The 27719-nt window shown below is 37.4% G+C and overlaps 1 protein-coding gene across 1 annotated transcript in view; it reads left to right on the top strand.

Annotated features, from left to right (window-relative positions):
* The window catches only part of spns2 (SPNS lysolipid transporter 2, sphingosine-1-phosphate), a 139836-nt gene that overhangs the window by 106216 nt on the left and 5901 nt on the right, over positions 1-27719 (top strand). Inside the window, exons 6-12 of the mRNA XM_061898240.1 lie at positions 608-750; positions 4581-4736; positions 4862-5051; positions 7988-8053; positions 10310-10408; positions 15554-15717; positions 23827-23873. Of these exons, the coding sequence (XP_061754224.1) occupies positions 608-750; positions 4581-4736; positions 4862-5051; positions 7988-8053; positions 10310-10408; positions 15554-15717; positions 23827-23869 (861 nt within the window). The 3' untranslated portion in view covers positions 23870-23873. The remainder of the gene's footprint in view (positions 1-607; positions 751-4580; positions 4737-4861; positions 5052-7987; positions 8054-10309; positions 10409-15553; positions 15718-23826; positions 23874-27719) is intronic.

The following is a 27719-nucleotide window of genomic DNA, read 5'->3' as shown; positions in this document are numbered from 1 at the left end:
CTGTACCCTTCCCCAGATTTCTGCATTGACCAATCCTGCGACAATCCTGTCTCAGAGGTCTTCCGACAATTGTTTTGACTTTATGCTTGGTTTGTGCTCTGCCAGTGTGGAACCTTATAAATAGACAGGTGTGTGCCTTTTCAGATCATGTCCTACCAACTGAATTGACCACATGTAGACCCCAATTAAGCTGTAGGAACATCTCAAGGATGATCAGTTTAAACAGGATGCCCCTGAGCTCACTTTTGAGCTTCATGGCAAAGGCTGTGAATACTTATTTACTTATGTTTTCTAAAGTACAAATTGTTTTAATACATTCTAAAAAATCTATAAAATGCCTCTTTCGCATTTTTATTATGGGGTATTGCGCGTAGAATTATTCCAAAAATGAATTAATTCCATTTTGAAATAAGGCTATAACATATCAACATGTGGAAAAAGGGAGCGCAGTGAATACTGTCCGGATCATGATAACTTACTCTAATGGTTACTTTTACTAATGTTAACGTATACTACTTCTAACGACAGTAATGTTAACTTACACTACTGCTAAATTACTTGTGCTAACTTTTTGGATTTTTATAAACTGTGATTCTTTTTCCAATAGGTGTCTCCAGTTTTGGGCATGACTGCAGGAACTCTGATCCTGCTCTTTGTTCCCGAGCCAAAGAGAGGAAGTGCCGACCAGATGGGAGGACGCATCAAGGCGCGCACGTCATGGCTGTGTGACATGAAGGCGCTTGCTAAAAAGTATGTGTGGAAATATTCCATACATAGAGTGATTACACTTGTTTGTTTTTGACAGACAAGCAGATGTTTTGTAGATGTGTAAGTTTTTACATGTATATATTTACATTCTAGCACACCTGTGAGTATTGATGTCAGGTTATTGTAGTCTCAGGGCACTTAACTGGTAAGATGAAGTCTAAATGCTGTTGCCGATGCCCAAACAATGTCTAGACATCAGCAATTAGACTAGATCTGACCAATCTACATCTTTGAGCATGAATAGATGACGTTTGGAAAAATGTCTTCTAAGACAAAGTGAACAGCGTTGCTGTGATGGATTGACGGTCCTACAAACCCCGTTTCCATACTAGTTGGGAAATTGTGTTAGGTGCAAATATAAACGGAACACAATGATTTGCAAATCCTTTTAAACACATATTCAATAGAATGCACTACAAAGACAGGATATTTGATGTTCAAACTCATAAACTTTTTTTTTTTTTTTTTTTTTGCAAATAATGGCTACAACACGTGCCAAAGTAGTTGGGAAAGGGCATGTTCACCACTGTGTTAGATCACTTTTTCTTTCAACAACACTAATAAACGTTTGGGAACTGAGGAAACTAATTGTTGAAGCTTTGAAAGTGAAATTCTTTCCATTCTTGTTTTATGTAGAGCTTCAGTCGTTCCACAATCCGGGGTCTGCGCTGTCGTATTTTACGCTTCATAGGCGCCACACATTTTCGATGGTAGACAGGTCTGGACTGCAGGCGGGCCAGGAAAGTACCCGCACTCTTTTTTTTACAAAGCCACGCTGTTGTAACACATGCTGAATATGGCTTGGCAATGTCTTGCTAAAATAAGCAGGGGCATCCATGAAAAAGACCGCGCTTAGATGGCAGCATATGTTGTTCCAAAACCTTTCTGTTCCAAAACCTTTCTGTACCTTTCAGCATTCACATGCTGAAAGGTAACTTACCCATGCCTTGGGCACTGATGCACCCCAATACCATCACAGATGCTGGCTTTTGAACTTTGCGTCGATAACAGTCTGGATGGTTCACTTCCTCTTTGGTCCGGATTACACGATGTCGAATATTTCCCCCAAAAATTTGAAATGTGGACTCGTCTGACCACAAAACACTTTTCCACATTGCATTAGTCCATCATAGATGATCTCGGGCCCAGAGAAGCAGGCGGCGTTTCTGGATGTTGTTCAAAAATGGCTTTCGCTTTGCAAGGTAGAGCTTTAACTTGCACTTACAGATGTAGCGACAAACTGTATTTAGTGACAGCGGTTTTCTGAAGTGTTCCTGAGCCTATGTGGGGATATCCTTTAGAGATTAATGTCGGTTTTAGATACAGTGCCGTCTGAAGGATCAAAGGTCACGGTCATTCAATGTTGGTTTCCAGCCATGCCGCTTACGTGCAGTAATTTCTCCAGATTCTCTGAACCTTTTGATGATATTATGAACCCTAGATGTTGAAATCCCTAAATTTCTTGCAATTGCACTTTGAGAAACGTTGTACTTAAAACTGTTTGACTATTTGCTCACGCAATTGTGGACAAAGGGGTGTACTTCGCCCCATCCTTTCTTGTGAAAGACTGAGCATTTTTTGGGAAGCTGTTTATATACCCAATCATGGCACCTAGCTGTTCCCAATTAGCCTGCACACCTGTGGGATGTTCCAACTAAGTGTTTGATGAGCATTCCTCAACTTTATCAGTATTTATTGCCACCTTTCCCAAGTTCTTGGTCACGTGTTGCTGGCATTAAATTCTAAAGTTAATGATTATTTGCTAAAAAAAAAAATTACACTCACGTCTCAAAGTGAGTGTAAAATGTTAAATGTCGCCAGCAGACACAGAAAACTTTTGTTAATCACACGCTGAACATTTTGAATGAGTGACAGTTTTGTTATCATAAGAACTTTGGCAGCCATGTTTCTAAAAATAGCTTTGCGACCACATAAAGTACCCCCACCGGGGTTATTCTAAGTGAGGCGCCATATTCTTCATATGAGCATTGGCAAAACAAGCTTGTACAGTCAACACGTCTGGAAGAACTTTTTAAAAGCGTGTTATTTTAATAGCACTTATTTTTGACTCCCACGTAAAACTGTCAGCTCATGCTTGACTTTGCTTAGCAGTCATCATCAAAGCTTCTTTTAGACTTCAGTGTTTAGTCAAAGCAGAGATTATACTTATATTATTTTGGATGCAAAAGGGTTCCATTTGCATGCCAGGCCAGTAGTTGGCAATGTCACTTTGGAAAAACAATTTTAACTTGTCATGAGCAGCAAAAACACAAAAACAAGTTTGTTGATTATGTTATTTTTAGTGTTTGTCTGGAAAGAAAAAGCTCGGAGGGATTACCATGACCAGCAATCACCATGAATAGCAAGAAATGTACTCAGGCTACGCGATATTGAGAATGTTGGTATCGATCCTATAACAAGTTAATACACTGTCGTCCATGCAAATTATTTTTACTTAAAAAGTCATGGTCAAATTTGATGAATTTGCCTGTAGTTAGTTAGTTATGATTAGGATAAAACACAGTAGAAAAAAATTAATAAATACAATATAGAACATGATGAAAATAAAAGAATAATTCGCTTATTGCGGCTGACTAAATGCAACTGCTTAGGAAAAAGCCACTACTCCAGAATAACTAAATCAGGGGCCGGCACCCCAAAACGTTCAAAGAGCCATATCAGACCAAAAATACAAGAAACAAATCTGTCTAGAGCCGCAAAAAATGAAAAGCTGTATATAAGTCTTATAATAAAGGACACACATGACATAAGTGTCTATATTAGCTATAGAAGCCTACTATCAAAATGACTTTAAACGTCTTGTATAAGTCTTATAAATGAAGACAACACATGACTTAAGTGTCTATATTAGCTATATTAGCCTACTATCAAAATAACTATTTGTTGCAGGCTGAAGCAAATATTTGTTGATAGAAATGTTGAAATGTAATATTTGTTCTACACATTTTTACAACATTAGAAACCATTAGTAAATCAGAGTCTACTCAGAAAGTGAGATGACTCCTGGAAATGCTTTTAATGGCCAAATGTATAGATGTGTGTGTCCAAGTTAAAAGAAACGGCAGACCGTCTTCTTTTAATAGATTCATTACAATATTTGGCAAGCTAGGTAATGTTTGCTGTAGTCTGGAACAATATGGCACACATACAATGAAATGCAGCCAATATTACATACAGATAATGTGTCATGAGACATGCAAAAGAGGTATACACATAAATAAATAAAAGTAAATATACCTACAAATGAGGCATACTGTTGCAATATGTACAGCTAGCCTAAATAGCATGTTAGCATTTATTAGCTTTCAGTCATGCTCTGACCAAACATCCCTGATTAGCATACTTTGTGCATTCACGCACATCATGAAAGTTTTGGTGGACAAAATGAGACAAAGAAGGAGAGGAAGATTTTACATGTAAACAAACTGTTGCATTTTTTTGTATTTTCCCCCGATGTTTTTACATTTTTAACCTTTTTTTAAAAATTCTCCAGAGAGCTACTAAAAGAGCCCCAAACTAAATGATGTAACAATAAATGGAACAAAAATATAATCTGTCACTGCTGACTCCTCGTTCTCTCTGGCAGGGCAGGAAGTGGGAGGGGCCAAGTGTGCCTAAGTGAACAGTATGAATTTTATGCAAGACATTAAAAAAAGCAAACTGTAACAAGTGTATCAGTCTCATCAACCTGGTATCAATCTGATATCACTACTCACCTTGGTATGGATACTATCGATAGATACCATCTCCAGGATATAGTTCATCAGATGCAATATTTCTTTTCTCCGTAGTCGGAGTTACGTCTTCTCCTCGCTGGCATCTGCGGCCGTATCATTTGCCACGGGTGCATTTGGGATGTGGATTCCAATCTACCTGGCCAGAGCTCAGGTAGTGCAGAAGACTTCAGAGCCGTGCAGCACGAAAGAGATCTGCAGCAGCACAGAGAGGTGAAAGAAATCATATTCCTACACTTTCTTACTTACTGTATCATAACATGTAATGTCCAATTGAACATTGCTTGTAAATACAGTTGAACCCTAATATAATATAAATATGGCATACTCTTCCTCAGTCTTATCTTCGGGGCCATCACCTGCATCACGGGCCTGTTAGGCGTGCTCATTGGGGCAGTCACCACACGTTTGTGCCGCCAGAAGACGGAGCGAGCCGACCCGCTAGTCTGTGCTATCAGCATGCTGGGGTCAGCCATTTTCATCTGCCTCATCTTCGTCGTGGCAAAGAAGAGCATCATAGGAGCTTATGTAAGAGTCACATGTTCTCACCTCCATGTTTTATCCTCTAACGATCACAGCTACCAATTCATCTACCGATCAATAGACTTTTTAATAAGCTAAGCTAATTAGCTAATTAGCCCCAGTTCAACAACAAACACTTACCTGGGTATAGCTTATACGCATCTCATTAGTTATCTTACTAGAAAATCTTAATAGATGATCTTATGAGCTTTCCTAATGAAATATGTATGTATGACCTTATTTGCAGGGTTTTCAAAATCCATGTGATTAATCAAATTAATCCGATTAAAAATACAGCTTAATTACTGTAATACATTAGAATGCAGAATAATTTAAAAATAACAGGTTATACAAGTAGTGTTAGTACATCTACAAATGTACTGTTTATACAAGTAATGTTAATGTATACATGCAGATTTTGCACTTGAGTGTAGATGTATAAATGTTTACTTTCCAAGTAATATTAGTGTATATATATACAAATATACAGGTAAAACCCCTGTATAAATGTATAATTTATACATGTAGTATAAGTCGATTCATGTATAAATGTACACTTTATACAAGTAGTGTTAGTGTATAAATGTATAAATGCACAGTGTATACAAGTAGTATTAGTGTGTAAATGTATACATTTACATGTAATACAAGTATTATTAGTGCATATGTGTGCATTTGTACACGTATACACAAATAATAATAAGTAGTAATAGTTGATACATGAAAAAATGTACTTATACAAGTAGTATTAGTGTGTACATGTGCAAATGCACAGTGTATACAAGTAGTATTAGTGTGTAAATATGTACATTTACAGGTAATGCAAGTATTATTAGTGCATATGTGTACATTTGTACACGTAACAAGTAGTATTAGTTTATACATGAATAGTACTGTATACGAGTAGTATTAGTGTGTACATGTATACATATATAGTTCATACTGGTATTGTTAGTATGTACAAATTTAAATGTATACTTTTTACAAGTAGTTTTAGTGTGTATATGTTAAAATGTACACTTTATACTAGTAGTGTTGGTGTGTACATGTTAACATGTAGAGTTTATACTAGTAGTGTTAGTATGTACATATCTAAATGTATTCTTTTTACAAGTAGTGTTAGTGTATACATGTATACATTTACAGTTTATACAAGTAGTATTAGTGTGTACAAGTATGAATGTACAGTTCATACTAGTAATGTTAGTATGTACATATTTAAATGTATACTTTTTACAAGTAGTGTATACACGTACGTATAAATGTACAGTTTATACAAGTATCATTAGTGTGGACATGTAAAAATGTACAGATTATTCAAGTAATGTTTTTGAGTACATTTTATAATGTACAGTTTATACAAGTAGTATTAGTTTGTACAAGTATGAATGTGCAGTTTATATTATTAGTATACATTTGCATAAATGTGAACTTCATGCCCCTAGTATTAAGTGTGTACATGCATAAATGTGCAAACTATAAAAGTCGTATTCATGTGTACTTGTATAAAGCTACAGTTTATACAAGTAGTATTAATGTGTAAATGCATAAATGTACAGTTTATAAAAGTAGTATTAGTCTGTAAATGTATAATTGGATAATTCATACAAGTACTGATATTGTATACGTGCATGAATGTATAATCTATACAAAAAGCACATTATTAACACTAAAGTAGTAAACATAAAGTGGATAAATGTTTTTCTATGAAGAGTTTTAACAGAAATGTTTAGTGTAAATTATATCCATCACGCTCTGTGCTCATGCTAAATCAAACACCATTGATACTATACAAAAAAAAATTATAGATATGCAACAGCGATTAATTAGAACTCATCCACAGTCACCCTAGAGTCAGTTGTTCAAGATATTTATCTGGTTCAAAATTCCTAAAATCCCATTTTTGGCGACCCACAATAAGGTAATCTACTTTACTTTTATGCTGGTTTTTCAAAGCAACATTGGAATGGATCAACCTGATCCAGTTACACAGTTTTCAAGGTCACCTAATCCACATTACCCGTGCACTAAATGGGCCAACATATCACTATGTGGGCTACAGTTATGTAAAGAAGAATAAGTACAAAAGCAAACATGGTAGAAAAATAAACACTGTTTGTGATTATTACAAAATGTCGGTTAACTAGTTATTATCGCGCTAACGTTGAAAGCCTTTATAATAATATATGATAATATGTCTCAGTAATAAATAAAAATGTTTTGTGCTATATATACAAATGGACAGTACAGTCTGAGCTATGGTCAGAAAATGACATCCTTTGGACATCGCTGGTGTAAGCAATGTAGTCCACAACTTTGAAAAAGGTGAGAAATAAACTGTCAAACAGCAAACAGGTGACATGACATCGTGTACAAGCTCCGGTTCCACGGTGCTGACAGATGTGTCGTAATAAAGATTGACCTCTGCCAGCTGTTGTCTCATCAACACCAAACTAATGTGATGAAGGATTGTTTTTGTCACACGTGAGAGGGCAACATGGTCTGGGGTCCTCGTGTTCGATACCTGGCTGTTTGTGTGGTGCTGGCACAGCAACAGGGGGTAATTTCCTTGTCAACAAGCATCATTGAAATACTGCCTACCAGAACACGTCTACATGGTAGCAGCAGATGTCCAACCACAACAAGCTATTCAAGGTTTACTTCTCTACCGTGAAAAGTATCGCACAGCCATATGTATATTTATATTTAAATAAATGTAAGCATATAATCTCGCCTCATCACAATCAAACTAAAGACCTGCGTGTTTGTGCACAATTGAGCCAAATCTTAATGACATGTTCGTACACCGCAGCAACCAAAGCACTTTCATTATAAGTAGCATGTACAGTTTTACTGTACATGTCCTCTTTGCCACACACTGGAAAGTAATCCATCACTGCTGTGTAATAATCATAATGCTAAATGCTGTCCTCTCTTTTTAGGTCTGTATCTTCATTGGAGAGACGCTGCTGTTCCTCAACTGGGCCATAACGGCCGACATTTTAATGGTAAGTTCTGCAAACATGTACTTAAAGTACTCTGGGATTTTTTCTATTGTATTTTAAATGTCAATACAAATACTCATGTTGTATTTTCCCTTTTCCTTTGTGTTAGCATTTCATCTTTTTTTAAGACTCTGATCTACTAAAGTTTCAAATAACAAGTGCTAAATAGTGTGTACAAAAGTAGGGCTGGCCTTTTTTTAATATCTCAGTATTTTTAGGCCATATCGCAATACACGATATATATCTCGATATTTTGCCTTAGCCTTGAATTAACACTTGATACATATACCCACAGCAGTATGATGATTATATGTGTCTACATTAGAACATTCTTGTTTATACTGCATTAATATATGCTACTTTTAAACTCATTCTGAGAAGGAAATCACAACTAAGTCAAATGACCAAAACTGTATTTATTAAAGTTATTAGCAGGTGACTTTTCATATGATGCTACATATTTGCAGTAATGCTATTTTTGGTAGCAACGCTTGTGCCCCACACTTAGAAAATTAAAGTTGTCTATTCGACATCTCGCTTGAAGCTGAACCACCGCCAGGCGATGGACCTCCTGCTGTTTTTCTTGGGAATTGCTTCTTCCTTCATTTGTTACCAGATTCGCACCTTCTTTCTCTGGTATTACCACTCGCACGGCTTTGCTAGCATCACAGCTAACGTTACCCAGTCTGCTACCTCTCTACTTCGTGAGGGCGTATACGTATGGGACGTATGACGTAACGGTATGTGACGTGTGTAAGTTTGTGCGTGAGTATGGCGTGCAATCAATTTTGCGTCTGTGTCTTCAGTAATCTGCAAAATATATGCTGATCATCAAATCACCCACAAAACGTATGAAATGCATCAGAATCAGAATCAGAAATGTATATATATGCATATATATAAATATTTAGCATGCAATATGAAACTGTCTGAAAATAGGGCCCCAAAAGGCCTCCCATTCCCTGGGAACACCTGCTGTAACCGACTGCCGTACCAAAATACGCCGAACTGTCTGAAAATAGGGCCCCAACTCATCACTGTTTTGCAAGCACTATTTTGCGTTTCATTTAACACGTATCAAAAGGAAAAAGCTTCCTGCATTAAATGGTAAATGAGTTGTACTTGTATAGCGCTTTTCTACCTTTTTCTAAGGAACTCAAAACGCTTTGACATTATTTCCACATTCCCCCATTCACACACACATTCACACACTGATGGTGGGAGCTGCCATGCACGGCGCTAACCAGGACTCATCAGGAGCAAGGGTGAAGTGTCTTGCTCAAGGACACAACAGATGTGACGAGGATGGTAGAAGGTGAGGATTAAACCAGTAACCCTCAGATTGCTGGCACGGCCACTCTCCCAACTTCTCCACACCGCCGCAATATGCATTTTCTTGCTTTTTGATCATTTCCAGACACATGAATTTGCCACATTGTTTTTGATGGTCCACCTTGATGAGCCTTAGTGTGCTGAAAATAGTTTATTTTGTCAATTCTGTAGATTAAGATTCTATATTGCAGAAAATGTGTTACAGATTATAGATGTCTGCTACTAGTCGACAAAGATTGGAAATTATAATAACAAAAATGTGGAGTAAATGAGTGTCTCCATGGTAACAGCAGGTTGTACACACATAGACCTAATTCAAATGTGGCAGTCTGCACCAGTTGTTAATTGATGGAGATACATACATGTTATCATACTCCGACCTGCATTGTTTTGGTATGTTGTGTAACATGCAGCTCACAAATGCAATCTGTACCATCTTTTCTGGACTATAAGAGGCTCCTCTAGTCTGATGTATTTCAGAACCTACTTTTTATGTTTTAATAAATGATGCACAATTTTAATAAGATGTTACCATTTATTAGATATAAAAAACAAATTAACAATTAACAAATGCTGCCTTACACAGTTTCAAAACACTGCTTTGAGTCTTTTTCCTCGCATAACTTTAATGTTTTGTCTTCTCTCTCTCATCTGTTGTTTGTCCGTTTTGAAATTTCACAGAAAGCCAAAGAAAAAGCAAAAAATATGTCCATATATGTTATATATTATACATAATATGTTTGTCTCTCGCTCAGCTTGCAAAACATTGATTTCAATGTGAAAAATGTTTTTAGTCATTCAGCTTCATAATTTCCAATGTATTTTAATTGTATTGTTTCATAAACATTTGATCCAGCATGATGTTTGAATATAATTACCTATAAATATTTTCTGACATCATCTTCATGTCTTCTTGTCTTTCTGCAGTTTGTGGTTATTCCCACACGGAGAGCAACAGCTGTGGCCTTTCAGAGCTTCACTTCTCACCTCCTGGGTGATGCAGGAAGTGGGTACCTGATTGGTCTGGTACGATTTTCACTAAATGATACATAAATATACATATATGAAAATGTTCCATTGCATTGTTTGTGTTTGAGCACTCAGGAGATATAATCCCAATCAAGAACCATGAAGTGTAAAGTTGACTAAATGATATCATTCAATTCTCCAAAAAGCAAAGTGAATTGTTACAAATTACAGAAGTCATTCTGAAATATAAATCAGGAATATGATTTGATCAAACATTGTGAAGTGTGTACAGTAGGTATCTTTTATGGCAAAATAATATTTGATAAGTGAAGGAGAACAAAAAAAGGAAGAAACTAATATTAAAACGTATTAAAGCGCGAGCATTATACAAATGTATTTGAGAGAAAAAAAAACACCAAGGCTGAAAAAAGAATCAAAGCAAAACATTTATTGGGTTGTTTCTGCACGTCGCAAAAATGTAATATTTGTTGCACACAATAATAGCAACTTCATTCCTGCCAAAAAATACGGGCAGCAAATACTGCTCCAAGTGCGTCATTGCTCACTACCTGTTTTCCTTCAGTGAGGTTTCACATGCAAGTGCAATGCAGTCGTCATGACGTCCACCTTGCATCTCAAACTCACCCACGCAGACCGGAATAAACTGACTGGACGTTTTGGGATTTTACACTTGTGCTCCAAAGACGTGTTTTTGTTAACAACACAACTCATCCAAACAATGTACCCATTTGAAATATGCACTCATGTAAACAATGTACTCATTTAAAGTAAATGAGTACATTAGTGTGTATGAGTATGTGAGTGTAAAAGTTTAAGAGTTCATATAAGAGTACATCAGTATATACCAGTAAGTCTATGACTATATGCGTGTATAGGAGTAGGAGTATCCATCCATTTTCTACAGCTTGAGTATACTCAAGCGTATGAGTACATAATTTTGAGTATATGTGTATACGTGTAGGAATATCTGATTAAGTCTGTAAGTGTCATCTATGAGTGTCTATCAGTGTACAACTGTAGGAGCTATGCATATAATCATATATGTTTATGAGTATATCAGTGTATTATTGTAGAATCTATGCGTGCGTATGAATATGAGTGTACATGAGTCTATAAGTGTAGGACTAAGTGAGTATATAAGTCTATGAGTCGATGATTGTATAAGTGTCAGATTATATGAGTATATACTGTAAGGGTATGAGTGTATAAGTATACAAGTCTGAGTATATGAGTGTATAAGTGTAGGACTTTTGATTGATTGATTGATTGATTGATTGATTGAAACTTTTATTAGTAGATTGCACAGTACAGTACATATTCTGTACAATTGACCACTAAATGGTAACACCCGAATAAGTTTTTAAACTTGTCCACGTAAATCAATTCATGGTACAAATACATACTATCAGCCTAATACAGTCTTCACACAGGTTAATCATCAGAGTATGTACATTGAATTATTTTCATTATTTACAATCTGGGGGGTGGGATGGGGAGGGTTTGGTTGATATCAGCACTTTAGTCATCGACAATTGACTAAATGAGTATATAAATCTATGAGTTTATTAATGTATAAGTGTCGGATTATATGAGTATATACTGTAAGGCAGTGGTTCTCAAACTTTTTTTGTCATCCCCCACTTTGGACAACGGGGAGTTTTCAAGCCCCACCCGCCCCCATCGCCACAACAGAACGCTAATGCCAAGCTTAACATTTTCAAATTTATTGAACATCAAGTAACATTCAAGTCAGGGTTTCCCACACATTCATTTATTTGTGGCGGCTCGCCACGAAAGAATTACAGCCGCCACAAATAAAAAAAATAAAAAAAATTCGGCTTTTGACTCGCTTGACCGCTCATAAAAGCAGTGGGACTTTGTCTGTGAATGGAGCTTGTAGTTACATATTATATAAATATGTAAATATGATATAAATATGTATATAAATATGTGCATAAAGTGTTGTAATTATATTCCAACTCCGCGTTCTTCTTGGTCATTGCCGCCGCAAGAATATAATGATAAAAAATTTTTTTTAAGTGAAATTCCCTCCCGTTCCTCGCGCCCCACCTGTCATGTCTCTATTCCCCACAGGTGGGGCCCGCCCCACACTTTGAGAAACACTGCTGTAAGGGTATGAGTGTGTGAGTCTATTAGTATAAAAGTCTGAGTGGATAAGTGTAGGTGTAAATGAGTATTTAAGTCTATGAGTACATAAGTGTATATGCTGTGAGGCTACTGTCATGTTCTGTGGTATGTATTCTGTTTAGTTATGTTCTGTCTGTTTTTGACTCCATTAGTTCCTGTTTTTGCGCACCCTGGTTGGTTTTAGTTTCCATGACAACTCATTAGTTTCACCTGCCTCATTTGTTTTAATTCACGCACCTGTTGTTAATCATGTCACTATTATTTAAGCCTGTAGTTGCCAGGTAGTCGACCTGGCGACATTAATCGAATGACATTATTCATTTCTTGCTCTGCCCATGTTGGATCACTGTTTTTTTGCTCGGTCCATGCCATAGTTCTCGTCACCGTAAGTGTTTTGTTTTATGTCCATAGTTCTGACCTAGTGTTAGTTTTGTTCCCTGTGTTAAGTTTTGTGTCTCCGCCTTCTGCGCGCCTTTTGTTTGCACTTTTATAGTATAATTAAAATATGTATTTACCTTCAAGCCATGTCCGGTCCAGTTCATTTGCATTCCGGGAACACAATCCATGCAGTTAACTGCATCAAAGTCCACGTTCTTACAGCTACAAATGTATAAGTGTAGGAGTATACAGTGATGGGCAGTAGCAAGCTACATGTAGCAAAGCTACATAGTTTAACAATATTTCCCAGTAGCTTGGCGGTATCTTAGCCCATTTTTGAACATGTAGCTATTCCAATAGCTTAGTTATTTTGAGAACCATGTAGCGAAGTAGCTTACATCAAAGCTACAAGTAGAGAAAATGGACTACAAATCCAGGCCAAAAAAAAAAACTTAGAAAATACAATGACCTGGATGAATGAGAATATCCACACATAGGGATAACACCCATGATGATTGGTTAGTGTTCATATGATGAGTCACAATTGGCTAAGTTTAGGGTAAAATGGGCCAATCGGAAGCAAGATAAGGCGGATCATCAAAGACAGGAAGCAAAATCATGTCACATGAAGACAAGGTAGTCGGAGACAGAGGGATGCTTCAAGCTCCATCCATCCATCCATTTTCTACCGCTTGTCCCTCTCTGAAAAATTAAAAAAAAAAAACATACTTAAAAATGGATTTACCCCTGCAGATTAGATTGTTCCTTTAGCGATGGAGACGACATCCAGGAAACCCACTGTAATGCGTGTCCTTGGCCATATTGGGTCAAATGTATGTGATTAGTGAAAACAATGGCCATAACCTTTGTTTTTAGTTGTTTACTCTGTCAACCAAAATCATAACTGCTCTCTTCATCTCAGTAGTCCAACACAGATTTAGAAACACACATTAAGGTGAAAAGTTTTACTGCACATACCCATTACTAACTGTTACCAAACAACACTCAAGTCATTGTTTTTTTAATTTACTCTTGGCTTGTGGTCTGAAAATGTGCGGGCCACTGGCCAATCTTGGCCCTGGAGATGATACTTTGTGGCCCCCACTATAATATGAAAGTCTCATGTTAGTACAGCCCGTAAGTTTTATATAAATGGCACTTAACAGTGTTGTATGCAGGAGCTGAGAAATCCTACCAATCATGGTGGCTTGTTTTTATTGGGCACACACAGACATTCGTCTCAGCACGCTGCGTTCACAACACTTCCAAAAAAAAGTTTTCGAAGTTGCTACCCAGCGGGACATTACACATATACGTTGTGGAATACTTTGGTGGATCCCAATAAAGCGTTGAGGACAAGAGCGGTGAGTGTGACAAGTCTTTTATTGTCCACAATAATGATGTCCGATAATATCGGACTGCCGATATTATCTAAAATGTAATATTGGAAATTATCGGTATCGGTTTCAAAAAGTAATATTCATGACTTTATAAAACGCCGCTGTGTACACGGACGTAGGGTGAAGTACCGAGCACCAATAAACCTTAGAGGCACTGCCTTTGCGTGTTGGCCCAGTCACATAATATCTGCGGCTTTTCACACACATACACACAAGTGAATGCAAAGCATACTTGGTTCCACAGCTATACAGGTCACACTGAGGGTGGCCGTATAACCAACTTTAACACTGTTACAAATATGCGTAACACTGTGAACCCACACCAAACAAGAATGACACACACATTTTGGGAGAACATCTGCACCGTAACACAACATAAACACAACAGAACAAATTACCAGAACCCCTTGCAGCACTAACTCTTCCAGGACGCTACAATATACATCCCCCGCTACCACCAAACCTGGTACCCCCCACCTTGATCCCCCCCTCAGTCGTCGCCTTTTTGCACTCGTTATCCCAATACTTTGTACCATCTACAAATGCCTTGGTGTTCATGTCATCATGAAAGACATGAACAGGGTAAAAACAAAGAAGCCTGCTACCGCCATGCTGCTGAAAAGGGGAAAAAAGCAAAAATGACGCATATTGCCGAAATTACGTTCTCCGTGCATCGAGACGTTCTCCGTGCTTTGGCTAAAAACTACAGTGACACCAAGTGGATTAAAAAAAATATTCCACATCCCCAAACATCTATTTTCTTATTGATTCTTGATTTGTTTATTTATGTTTTTATCTTATTTTGTGTTTAAAAAAAATAAAGATATAAATGCTTATATATTCAAATCAATCTTAAAATGGTAGAAATTCACCATGAGGGGGTCTGGGAGTTAACCCTCACAATAATGGAGGCAACACTGTAATAATATAAGTGTAAAACTATATGATTATATAAAGGTATAAGTGTAACAATACAGTACTTGAATTGTTTACAGTAACATATTCAAAGTATTATCTTATAATATGTTTTTCTAATGTATTATGTGTTATTATGTTATTATCTCATTAAGTGTTATTATTCATAGTTTGTGTGTTATTGTGTCAATATTATATTATGTGTGTTATTAATGTGCTTAAACATAGAAAAGGATGTTTCTTGGTACATGTGCATTTAATATTAGTGGATAATGAAAGCTGCACTTCTGTGTGCACGTTTTTTTGTTTGTACACCTAATTCTTTCTTTCTTATCTGAAGATCTCCGACAGCCTTCGTGAAAGCTACGCTACGTCGGCACTGTGGCGCTTTCTCAGTCTGGGCTACGCCCTCATGCTGTGTCCCTTCATCATCGTTCTGGGGGGAATGTTCTTCTTGGCCACTGCACTCTTCTTCCTGGATGACAGAGAGAAGGCTCAGAATCAGTATGTGACATTTTAAATGTAATCAATATATTAACACATGAATGTGATACCACATATTTTATCATTCTTACATCTGAACATTAATACTTAATACAGTTATACTAATACTGTATTAAAACTAATCCCTCTGTTGAGTTAGTATAGGCTAAATGTTTTCCAGGAAAATGGAGAGAGCAATATTTCTTTTTACTTCTGCATACTAGGATACCTGATGTCATTCTCAAAATTAACATAATTGGTCTACTTGTTTTGTTTTTTTATTCACTATTGCGGACTTAGTGTGATTATAAGTAAATGTGCTAAACATACGTACTATATTAATGTGACCTTTATCACAAATAGGTCAAAAACTGTTGGACCTTCCAAGGCCACTGTACTTAATTAATATTGTTTAACTAAAAATCAGTGAAGAAAACTTTTTTTACACATCAACAATGTTTGAGAAACAACAATATGGTAGTTATGTACAAATGTGCTACAAACACACAAATAAGCCAAAATAAAAAAAAACACAAACATAAAAAACATGGAAAAAGAAAAATAGATTGAACTAGACAAGCGGTAGAAACTGGATGGATTTATGGATGGATAGATCTGACCAATCTAGGTCTATGAGCACAAACTGATGAAGCCTACTTGGATGAGAGGCGAAACGTCTTCTAAAACAAACCAGACCATCAGAATGTGTTGTTTTGTGGGCCGTTTCATTTACATGCCTCCACTTAGACTGTCTTTTTCCCCGTTAGCCATGTTGTAATTTTTAGTGCTTCCATATTGAGTATACTGATAACATATAAGTTGAAACTATATGCTACTTTGTATTAGAAATGGCAACAGCGGATGATGCATGTGCATGTACGAGCCAGTCTGCCCCACAACAATCAATCAATCAATCAATGTTTATTTATATAGCCCTAAATCACAAATGTCTCAAAGGACTGTACAAACCATTACGTCTACGACATCCTCGGAAGAACTCACATAAGGGCAAGGAAAACTCACACCCAGTGGGCAGGGAGAATTCACACTCAGTGGGACGCCAGTGACAATGATGACTATGAGAAACCTTGGAGAGGACGTCAACCCCCTCTAGGGGACCGAAAGCAATGGATGTCGAGCGGGTCTAACATGATACTGTGAAAGTTCAATCCATAGTGGCTCCAACACAGCCGCGAGAGTTCAGTTCAAAGCGGATCCAAGACAGCAGCGAGAGTTCCGTCCACAGGAAACCATCCCAAGCGTAGAGATGTCCCCAACCGATACACAGGCGAGCGGTCCATCCTGGGTCCCGACGAGCGGTCCAATTTAGATTATTTTTTTGAGGCAGCCAGCCTTTGGAATAGAGTAAAGTTTGTATCAGTGCACTCCTTTGATTTTATTTTTATTTTGTACGATCCATTTTGCCCTCCCTTACATTACCGCGGGTACAGTTTAGTCATGTAAACAAAACCTACTATGACCAGAAAAGTGGCTACAATGCATTGCGAAATCATGTGCCCTTAGGAGCCCTAAATGCTGATTATTTCAACTAATGATCCTGGGAGGAGGAGATGCAAATATAATAATTTAGCGCTCGCAATGTGATTTATCAAATCGGTTTCCAGCCGCTTTTTTGCATCTATATATAACATGGTTGGAAGGTACATGCACATTTGTATGGTTACACACAAATGGCTGCGCCGCAGTCAGAAGGAGAGAGTCGCTGCTGCAATGACAGACAATAGAGAGAAATTCCTTTGTGTTTGTGAACATATTTAAATGTACCATTTCTATCTAGCAATTACATTTTAGATTTGTTTGGTAATGTAGAGGCTGATTTAGAGCAAACATGCTGTCTGTGTTTTTCATATGGCGTTCATCTTTTTGTCTTCTCTCACCACCAATGTTAGTATAGATGTCTCACAGACTGCAAATATGGCATACGGTAACAACTGGCTTCTGGGGAAGTTTCCAATAGACTGGAAAAGAAGGTACAAATTATAATTATGTGCTGCATTTCACACAACATAACAAAACAACACGGGTTGGAGCAAGATGTCATGAATGTGTCATGATCCGTTGCCCGGATTATGTTTTGTTTAGTTATGGACTACTTTAGTTCGGTTTCAGGACCCCTGGGTTTGTGTGTTCTTCATTGACATGGGTGCTGTTTATTTTCACCAGCCTCTGATTAGTGTTCGGGACGCTCACCTGCTCCTGGGCACTAATCAGAGAGATATGTATTCCTGATTTTTACCACACTCAGGCTGGCTATCTTGTTTTCTCAATGCAACAAGTTACGTGTGTTTTCCTTTTGACTCCTGAGCTAAGCTTTGCCATTGGTTTGCGTGTTTTCCAGGCTAAGCTTTTACTTTAGCTTCCCATAGCTTCCCGTGCTATCGGCACGCTTCCAATATTTTTGTATTAGTGTTTGACTGATTTATGGACAATAAATCATTATCTGCACTCTGCCTCCGGAATTCCGTCTGGATCTTGGGACAACGATCCGCGCATCAACATGCGACCCCGCCGTGACAGAATGTGCAGTAAATAAGTGTCTCCACGGTGACAAAACTCTCATTAAAATAGCTGTCTGCACCACTTTTGTAGTTTTGTTCAATTGTACACACAGTCTTGGTAAATCACCCGCAACATGTCTAATAGTACACAGAATGTTATATTTGTACACACTCTTTAGTACAGGGGTGTCAAACTATTTTTAGCTCAGGGGCCGCATGGAGGAAAATCTGTGCACACGCGGGCCGGACTATTAAAATTATGGCATTAAAACAAAAAAAATAAACACATCAGATTGTTTTCTTTGTCTTACTTTGGCCAAAAATAGAACAAACACATTCTGAACATGTTACAATAAAAATTCAGAAAAAAATACCGGCGGCGGTAAAGTTTAGATCCATGAAGAAAAGAAGAAAGTGAATGAATGTTTGTAAATGAATACATTTACATATGCATAACATTTTTTTAATGACATAAGTTACATGTAATACAACCTTTTTCCAAAACACAATATAAAATGTGAGATACAACAGGGATAATGCATACATTTATCATTTGTTTTCAAAACGGTTACAAAACAGTGGGACCCCATTTTTATGACTACCCCATTTTGAAAAATCCTAGCGCCTCCACTGATTGGTGCGTGCAAAACAGCAGTAGGCGGCTGTGGCCAGCGGGCCGAGTCTAATCCTATTCAAATATTAACCCAGGGGCTATAGATATTCATTCGCGGACCTGATCTGGCCCGCGGACCTTGACTTTGACACCCCTGATTTAGTATTTTTATTTTGGAGTCTTGGTAGATCAGACCTTAAAAGTACATGGTGACATGTTTTATATAAATGTTATATATGGGTTACCAATGAAATTTGAGTACCAGTTAAAAATTGTTTAAAAAATGCAGAAAAGGAATATTCTGTAAATTTGGTAATAAATGGGAGCCATTGTGTTTCATGCAGTATTTGTTGGTAGTACTTGTTTAATGTAGTATTTGTTTGAAACAGTAATTGTTTGATACAGTACTTGTTCAATGTAGTACTTGTTTAATGCAGTATTTGTTTGATACAGTTCTTGTTTAGTGTAGTTCTTGTTCGTGTAAGGGACACGTTTCCACACCAAGTCAGGATGTATATTACCCAAAACGTGTTGACTTTGCTATTTCTAGCCATCAATTTGTTAGCGTTCTTATTTTTGGTACTAGCTGCCAGCGTTTGGGTTTCCTCGCTGTTTTTACAACAGCGCTTGTGAAGAACACAGAGGGCGTGGTGTGTGTTGCCTTAAAAGGTCAAACAACACATTGTCCACTTTTAAAACACGACTTCTTCTTTTCTTTCTGCCTATTCTTTCCCACTTTTGATCACGTCCACAAACTCCCCTGCTGCCAGCACTCAGAAATGACTTCCTTCCTGTTCAAGATGAGGACATTTTTAGACAAGATTGCAGTCTGATGTCTGACATCTAAAGTCGCTCGCTTGGTCGTGGACACTGCGAGTTCCCACGTCCAAAAATACTTTGAGACAGATTCCTTTTTTTTATGGCTCAAAAAGAAAGAATACATTTGATTAAATAAAAGGGTTTTGTGCATAACACTTTCACTTTGAAATACTACTACCCATAGTGATATTGTATTTATTTACAATTGATGGTGTAGGTTCATGCCTACTATGATAAGTTTAGGTGTGCTTCGTGTGGACTCAAAACAAGTCAATTTTCTATTTACAGCTTGTAGTCTGTTGGTAGCAATTACTACAATAAGACACAATAGTATTGCAATGTTAAGGAAACAGTACATAAAACATAGTACATTTACGTGCAATAAAATACAGGCTGTAACTTCACTTTGAATAGGAAATATATGAAAGTGCCTTTTCACTTAAATACAACATGCAGTGAGAAAGAAAAAATGAGTAATAACAAGTGCTAATTAATATGCACAAAGTATAGAATTGTGTGTACTATTCATGAATGTGTTGCAGGTGATCTACTAAGATTGTGTGTACAAATAACAAATACAAAAGTGGTGCCCATATTCAATTGAGCATTTTCTGTGTGCTACCTGTTGTCACCATGGAGACACTCATTTACCGCACAATCATGATATCATGCTCCAACCTGTGTTTTTTTTTTATGTTTATGATAATATATATACATAATTATTAAGATATATCCCTATAAAAAAAAATACCGTTTTCGTAGACTAGCCGCACAGGATTATACAAATGTACATTGTGAAATGAAATATTTACATTGAAATATTTTTCAAATGTTTATTTACATACCTTGTTTCCAAACCTGTAAACCAAAAAGTAATTGATATCTTTAAGAGGTGAATAACATTTAGTCTTTTTTTAAATAATGTAACATTTTTCTATCAGGATTATTCTTCCTTATAATTTGTAAACACTTTGAGATTCAATAATTTCTTAAAATAGATAATTGTACTACAGTGTTTGATTTCTTTGCTCAATCCATTCCACAATTTAGCCGTTAGCGAAGAAAAATCCACAGGTTAGACACACCTTTTTATAAGCCACATGGTTCAAAGCAATATATGTGTCTGTGTGTGTGTGTATGTACACACATATATATATATATATATATATATATATATATATATATATATATATATATATATATACATACATACATACATATATATATGTATATATATATGTCTGTATATATGTATGTATTTATATGCATGTATGTATTTATATTTATGTATATAAATATATGTATGTATATGTGTATATTTATGTATGTATTTATATGTATATATATGTATATATGTATTTATATACCATATATATATATATGTGTGTATATATGTATGTATTTATATGCATATACAGTATGTATTTATATTTATGTATATAAATATATGTATGTATATTTGTATATTTATGTATGTATTTATAAGTATATATGTATTTATATACCATATATATATATATATATATATATATATATATATATATATACATATATGTATATATTTCATGAAGGAAACTTGAAGAGCAGTTGTTATATAACAATGTCCCTCAGGGTGCAAGAAAGCTGACGTAATTTCCAACGTTGTACAACAAGACTTGATATTTATAGGTTACATTCACGCTTAAAGCCTCCAATAAATAAATTCCTCCTGACGTTATGCAGCGTTTTCCTCCTTTGAGTATGTGGGGACATATCTATTTTTAAAGCGGTGGATTGGAACACGTTTGTCCACTGCAGCGCGTCTATTTCCAGCTTCTGTGAGGTTGTTGTTTTTTTTTCAATTGGCTGACTTTGTTGGATTCACTTTCCAAGAATAGCTCAAGATTATTCCCAATAAATTCTATCTATATTCATACAGGGACACTATTACATGAAAACGATAAAGTCACACAAACATCAAAAAGTTATTCTTCGGCCTAGAAAAAATTAATCTTCACTTTATGTGGCCCTGAATCCCTGTTGCTCGGCAGAATTTGTGGTGCCCCAAAAAGCAATACAGTATGTACCTACAATGGCAAATGAGATGAATGTTTAATTTCTGATCTACTAAGTACTAATCATAAGTATAAAAAGTATAAAATTGGGCGTACTATTAGTGGATGTGTTGTAGGTGATCGACTAAAACGTTGGGTCTGAATGTTTGCATGTATTAACTTAGGCAAACTTTAATGATTCACAAGGGAAATTGTTTCACACATTAGCTCTACAAAGGATGGAAAGGATAAGGATGGAAAGGATCGTGAACATAAGGGCACAAAAAGAGGGCGAAAACAAAAAGTATAAAGTAGACTAAAAATGCACCGTAGTAGCAATATATAATATAACATATATGTAATATTTACATATTATATATACAGTATATAATACATACTGATATACTATATTATTATATTATTATATGATTATATGATACATACAATATTATAACAAATCACACGCAAAGCTGATCTACAAAGTGTGTGCAAATAGGATTGTGTCTGTAAAGTCAGCAGAATAAGTTGTGCAATCCATTTTGCGTTTCAGTTTCCATCCATCCATTTTCTACCGCTTATTCCCTTTTGGGGTGACGGGGGCGCTGGCGCCTATCTCAGCTACAATCGGGCGGAAGGCGGGGTACACCCACCTCATCGCAGGGCCAACACAGATAGACAGACAACATTCACACTCACTTTCACACACTAGGGCCAATTTAGTGTTGCCAATCAACCTATCCCCAGGTGCATGTCTTTGGAAGTGGGAGGAAGCCGGAGTACCCGGAGGGAACCCACGCATTCACGGGGAGAACATGCAAACTCCACACAGAAAGATCCTGAGCCTGGATTTGAACCCAGGACTGCAGACGCACTAACCCCTCTTCCACCGTGAAGCCCCGTTTCAGTTTCCATTGATATGCAAAATGTATGCTGATCCTCAAAATGGCCACAATACTGGGAGGAAAAAAAAAAAAATACAAATATATTAAGCAGCACACACGGTACGATTTATCAACACTCATCACCATTTTGGGAGCAATATTTATCATTTTAATTCCTGAATAAAACATATTCTACATATCTTCTATTCTGCAATTTATTTTTTATAATTGCATAGGTGCTGGATGACTTATGGGTCTGGTGGCATTTTTTATTTCAAGGGCCCATTTAGTGTTAAATGGGCCCTAGAGTGTGAATGTGAGTGTGAATGTTCTCTGTGTATCTGTGGTGGCCCTGCCATGAGGTGGTGACTTGTCCAGGGTGTACCCCGCCTACCCCCGTGACCTCAAAAGGGACAAGGGGTAGAAAATGAATGGATGGATGGATGTGTTCCGCATTGCCATAAATAGTAGTAATGGAGTACGCCATTATAAGTAGTTTTTTGGAAAATCCATCTTTTTGTGAAAGTTTATGGGAATCATTTGCACACACTCAAAGCGACTTCTTACGAGATAAAGGCGCAAATACCACAAATCATAAAAGTAAAAGTAAGGCACTTTTGTCTTCAGATAAGACTGAAAGTTTGTGTAGTGGTTAATGCTGGTTAAAACAAATAATAAAAGGGCATTTTCATTATTGGTGTTGTACCTTGGTTTTACCTTGTTTGGACTACAAATGCTCCAACGATGAATAAAATGGCGAATTTACACACAGACCTTTGGGTAAGCCTTTACCATATATAAATATATCTGCACAGGTCACCTGTGGCAAAATGTCACAAAAGGCAAGATTATTTTATAAATATACAGGATCTGCAATTCCTCTTCCTTTTTATTTAAACATTTTTGGGACTTATGCAGATCCCAAATAAACAAAAGCAGTTACCAGTAGGTAAAAACAAAGTTAGTTTTCCACGATAGGTCCCCTTTTAGAGGACATAAATAAAGTTCAATTAAATGTTGTCAGTCATTCAAATAAAATCAAAGTAGCTCGGCTGTTGATTGTTTTTGTCACAGTATTTATAATGAAAGTTGGACATACTCGTTGAGTGTGAAAACTTCTGGTACCAATAAGTCCTCCTATCCATTAGGGGGCAACACGCTCTCTAGCTCATTGTGGAACTTGTTTTGTAATGGGATCATTTCAGCTCAGAATGTCGTGTTGCTCCTTTGTTTGCTTATTTGTAACGTCTTATTTCTGTCTTCAGGTTGAGCCAGCTGTCTCGACCCAACACTTCTGTCAAGGTGTGATCAGGTAAGCCCACTTTTCTTCCCAGTGCCTCAATGACCATATTTTTTGGACTATATGGTGCACCGCTTTATAAGGTGCACTGCCGATGAGTGGGTCTATTCAGGTCTATTTTCTTAAAAATGCGCATCGGATTATATGGCGCATTAAAGGGGTTATATTATGATTTTTTTCTATATTGAAAACACATTCTTGTGGTCTGCATAACATGTAATTGTGGTTTTTTGGTCAAAATGTTGCATAGATTATGTTTTACAGACCATATTCCAGTCGCTTTCTGACAGTCGCTTCAGTTCGATGACGTTGAGTTGAGCGGCGGTAAGGCCTTCAACGTTGAGCTGCAGTAACGCTAAACCAACTAGGCTTTTTGCGGTCTGCAGACGTGGTAAAGACCTTAGTTTCGCTTTTGTAGGCTTTTTGAACTTGTAAGCGACTCGTGAGGGAGGCCGCGTAGAGGCTGTCTTTGACTCCCCCTTTGCCCAAACACCGGCTACCGAATGGCAAACAAGGTCTGATTGACCTGGACGATGACACGCTGACCTGGCTCGCCTCAACGGAGCTGCAAATCTAAAGACACGTGACAGAAGAAGAAGTCGCTTCAGGATGCACCGTTTTGTGGCGGTCCTATTTACGTGGCTCCACTTTGAGAGCGTTTTCTCCCCGTCATCTTTGTTGTAGCGGTGTAGCGTGCAAGGACGAGAGTAGAATAAGTGGCAAAAGAAGAAACTAACTGTTTAAATAACATTCAGACTTTACTTAAAAGCAATAACAGCGCATCCGGAAGAGACTGTCAGAAAGCGACTTGAAGATGATCTGTAAAACATAATCTATGCAGCATTTTGACCAAAGAACCACCATTACATGTTATGTAGATCAGTGTTTTTCAACCACTGTGCCGCAGAACATTAGTGTGCCGTGAAATACAGTCTGGTGTGCCGTGGGATATTACCTAAATTCACCTATTTGGGTAAAAAATATTTTTGCTTACAAGTAATTATAGTCTGCAAATCATGTGTTGTTGTTGAGTGTCGGTGCTGTCTAAAGCTCAGCAGAGTAACCGTGTAATACTCTTCCTTATCAGTAGGTGGCAGCCGGTAGCTAATTACTTTGTAGATGTCGGAAGCAGCGGGAGGCAGGGTGCAGGTAAACAGGTATCTAATGCTTAAACCAAAAATAGACAAAAGGTGAGTGCCCCTAAGAAAAGGCATTGAAGCTTAGAGGGGGCTATGCAGAACGAAACTAAAACTGAACTGGCTACAAAGTAAACAAAAACAGAATGCTGGACGACAACAAAGACTTACTGCGGAGCAAAGACGACGTCCATAATATACATCCGAACATGACTTGACAATCAACAATGTTCCCACAAAGAAGGATAAAAACAACTGAAATGTTCTTGATTGCTAAAACAAAGTCGATGCGGGAAATTTCGCTCAAATGAAAACATGAATCTGCTACAGGAAAATACCAAAAAAAGAGGAAAAGCCACCAAATGAGGAGCGCAAGACAAGAACTAAAAAACTAAAAACCTCAAATTAAGTCACGCCATGATGTGACAGATGGTGACGATACACCTACTTTGAGACAAGAACTATATTGATGCATGTGGTTGGGTATGGTTTAAATTAGAGATGTCCGTTGTTTTCAGACTGCCGATGTTATCGTTCGATAAATGCTTTAAAATATAATATCGGAAATTATCAGTATCGGTTTCAAAAAGTAAAATTTATGACATTTTAAAACGCCACTGTACGGAGTGGTACACGGACGTAGGGAATAGTACAGAGCAGTTGCGTCTTCCAGTCATACTTGCCAACCCTCCCGATTTTCCCGGGAGACTCCCGAAATTCAGTGCCCCTCCTGAATATCTCCCAGGGCAACCATTCTCCCGAATTTCTCCCGATTTCCACCCAGACAACAATATTGGGACGTGCCTTAAAGGCACAGCATATGCCCTGCCGGCCCAGTCAAATAGTATCTACGGAATTCCACGCACACTTAAAGGCGTACTGAAATGAGATTTTCTTATTTAAACGGGGCTAGCAGGTCCATTCTATGTGTCATACTTGATCATTTCGCGATATTGCCATATTTTTGCTGAAAGGATTTAATAGAGAACATCGAGATAAAGTTCGCAACTTTTGGTCGCTAATAAAAAAGCCTTGCCTTTACCGGAAGTAGCAGACGATGACGTCACCCATGTGAGGGCTCCTCACATCCTCACATTGTTTATAATGGGAGCCTCCAACAAAAAGAGCTATTCGGACCGAGAAAACGACAATATCCCCATTAATTTGAGCAAGGATGAAAGATTTGTGGATGAGGATATTGATAGTGAAGGACTAGAAAAAATAAAAAATAAAAAAATAAGATAAAAAGCGATGGCTTCGGGTGGCGGCAGTGTGACTTTTCAGATGTAATTAGACATTTACTAAGATAATTCTGGAAGATCCCTTATCTGTTTATTGTTTAAATAGAGTTTTAGTGAGATTGTAAAGACATACCTCGAGGTCGGATTGAATGTGGCGAACACGCCAGTGTCTCAGAGAGAAGCCGAGGAGCCAAGCTCACAGCTGCCTTTTTTGACAGCTACTGCAGGAGGACGAATAATCCACTGATGTCTCCGGTAAGATATATATCACAATTTTCCCATCCAAAAACATGCTGGTTGACGTGGAGAAACATGTTCTCTTGACCGCTCCGTGTTAAAGCTTCACAACAAACAAATAAAAACCGGCTTTGTCTCGGTGCTAAAGACAGCTGCAACACACCGCTTTCCATTAACAGCATTGTTCTTAATAGTCTCCATTATTAATTAAACAAATTAATTACGCGATGAAAAGAGACAACTTTTAGCCGTAACTGGTGCTGAGCTAGTATGTCCCCCTCCAACCCGAAACGTCACAAACACACGTCATCATATGCGTCATCTTTCCGCGACGTTTTCAACAAGAAACTCCGCGCGAAATTTCAAATTGTAATTTAGTAAACTAAACCGGCCGTATTGGCATGTGTTGCAATATTAATATTTTATCATTGATGTATAAACTATCAGACTGCGTGGTCGATAGTAGTGGGTTTCAGTAGGCCTTTAAGTGAATGGAAAGCATACTTGGTCAACAGCCATACAGGTCACAATGTGGGTGGCCGGATAAACAACTTCAACACTCTTACAAATATGCTCCACACTGTGAACACAAACCAAACAAGAATGACAAACACTTTTTGGGAGAACATCAGCACCGTAACACAACATAAACACAACAGAAAAAACACCCAGAATCCCTTGCAGCACTAACTCTTCCGGGACGCTACAATATGCTATCCCCTACCCCCCCACACCTCGAACCCGCCCCCCCCAAACCCCGCCCACTTCAACCTCCTCATGCTCTCTCAGGGAGGGCATGTCCCAAATTCCAAGCTGCTGTTTTGAGGCATTTAAAAAAAAATAATGCACTTTGTGACTTCAATAATAAATATGGCAGTGCCATGTTGGCATGTTTATCCATACTTTGAGTTGATTTATTTTGGAAAACTTTGTTACATTGTTTTTAATGCATAACAAAATTAGGCATCATAATGTGTTAATTCCACGACGGTAACGGTTGATATCGGAATCGGTAATTAAGAGTTGGACAAGATCGGAATATCTGATATCGGCAAAAAAGCCATTATCGGACATCTCTAGTTTAAAGTCATATCCAACAATTGCGACAACGACTTTTTAGCGATTTCTGCTGGCGATGTGCCTCCGGATTTTTTCAATGCGAAAACTGTGCCTGGGCTCAAAAAAGGTTGAAAAACACTGATGACCACAAGGAAGTGTTTTCAATTTAGAAAAAAAATCATAAT

Source organism: Nerophis ophidion, linkage group LG04, assembly GCF_033978795.1.
Source record: "Nerophis ophidion isolate RoL-2023_Sa linkage group LG04, RoL_Noph_v1.0, whole genome shotgun sequence".
In the NCBI taxonomy this organism is placed as follows: Eukaryota; Metazoa; Chordata; class Actinopteri; order Syngnathiformes; family Syngnathidae; genus Nerophis; species Nerophis ophidion.
Note: the sequence above shows the minus strand (reverse complement) of the source record. Positions and strands in the feature narration are given on the sequence as shown.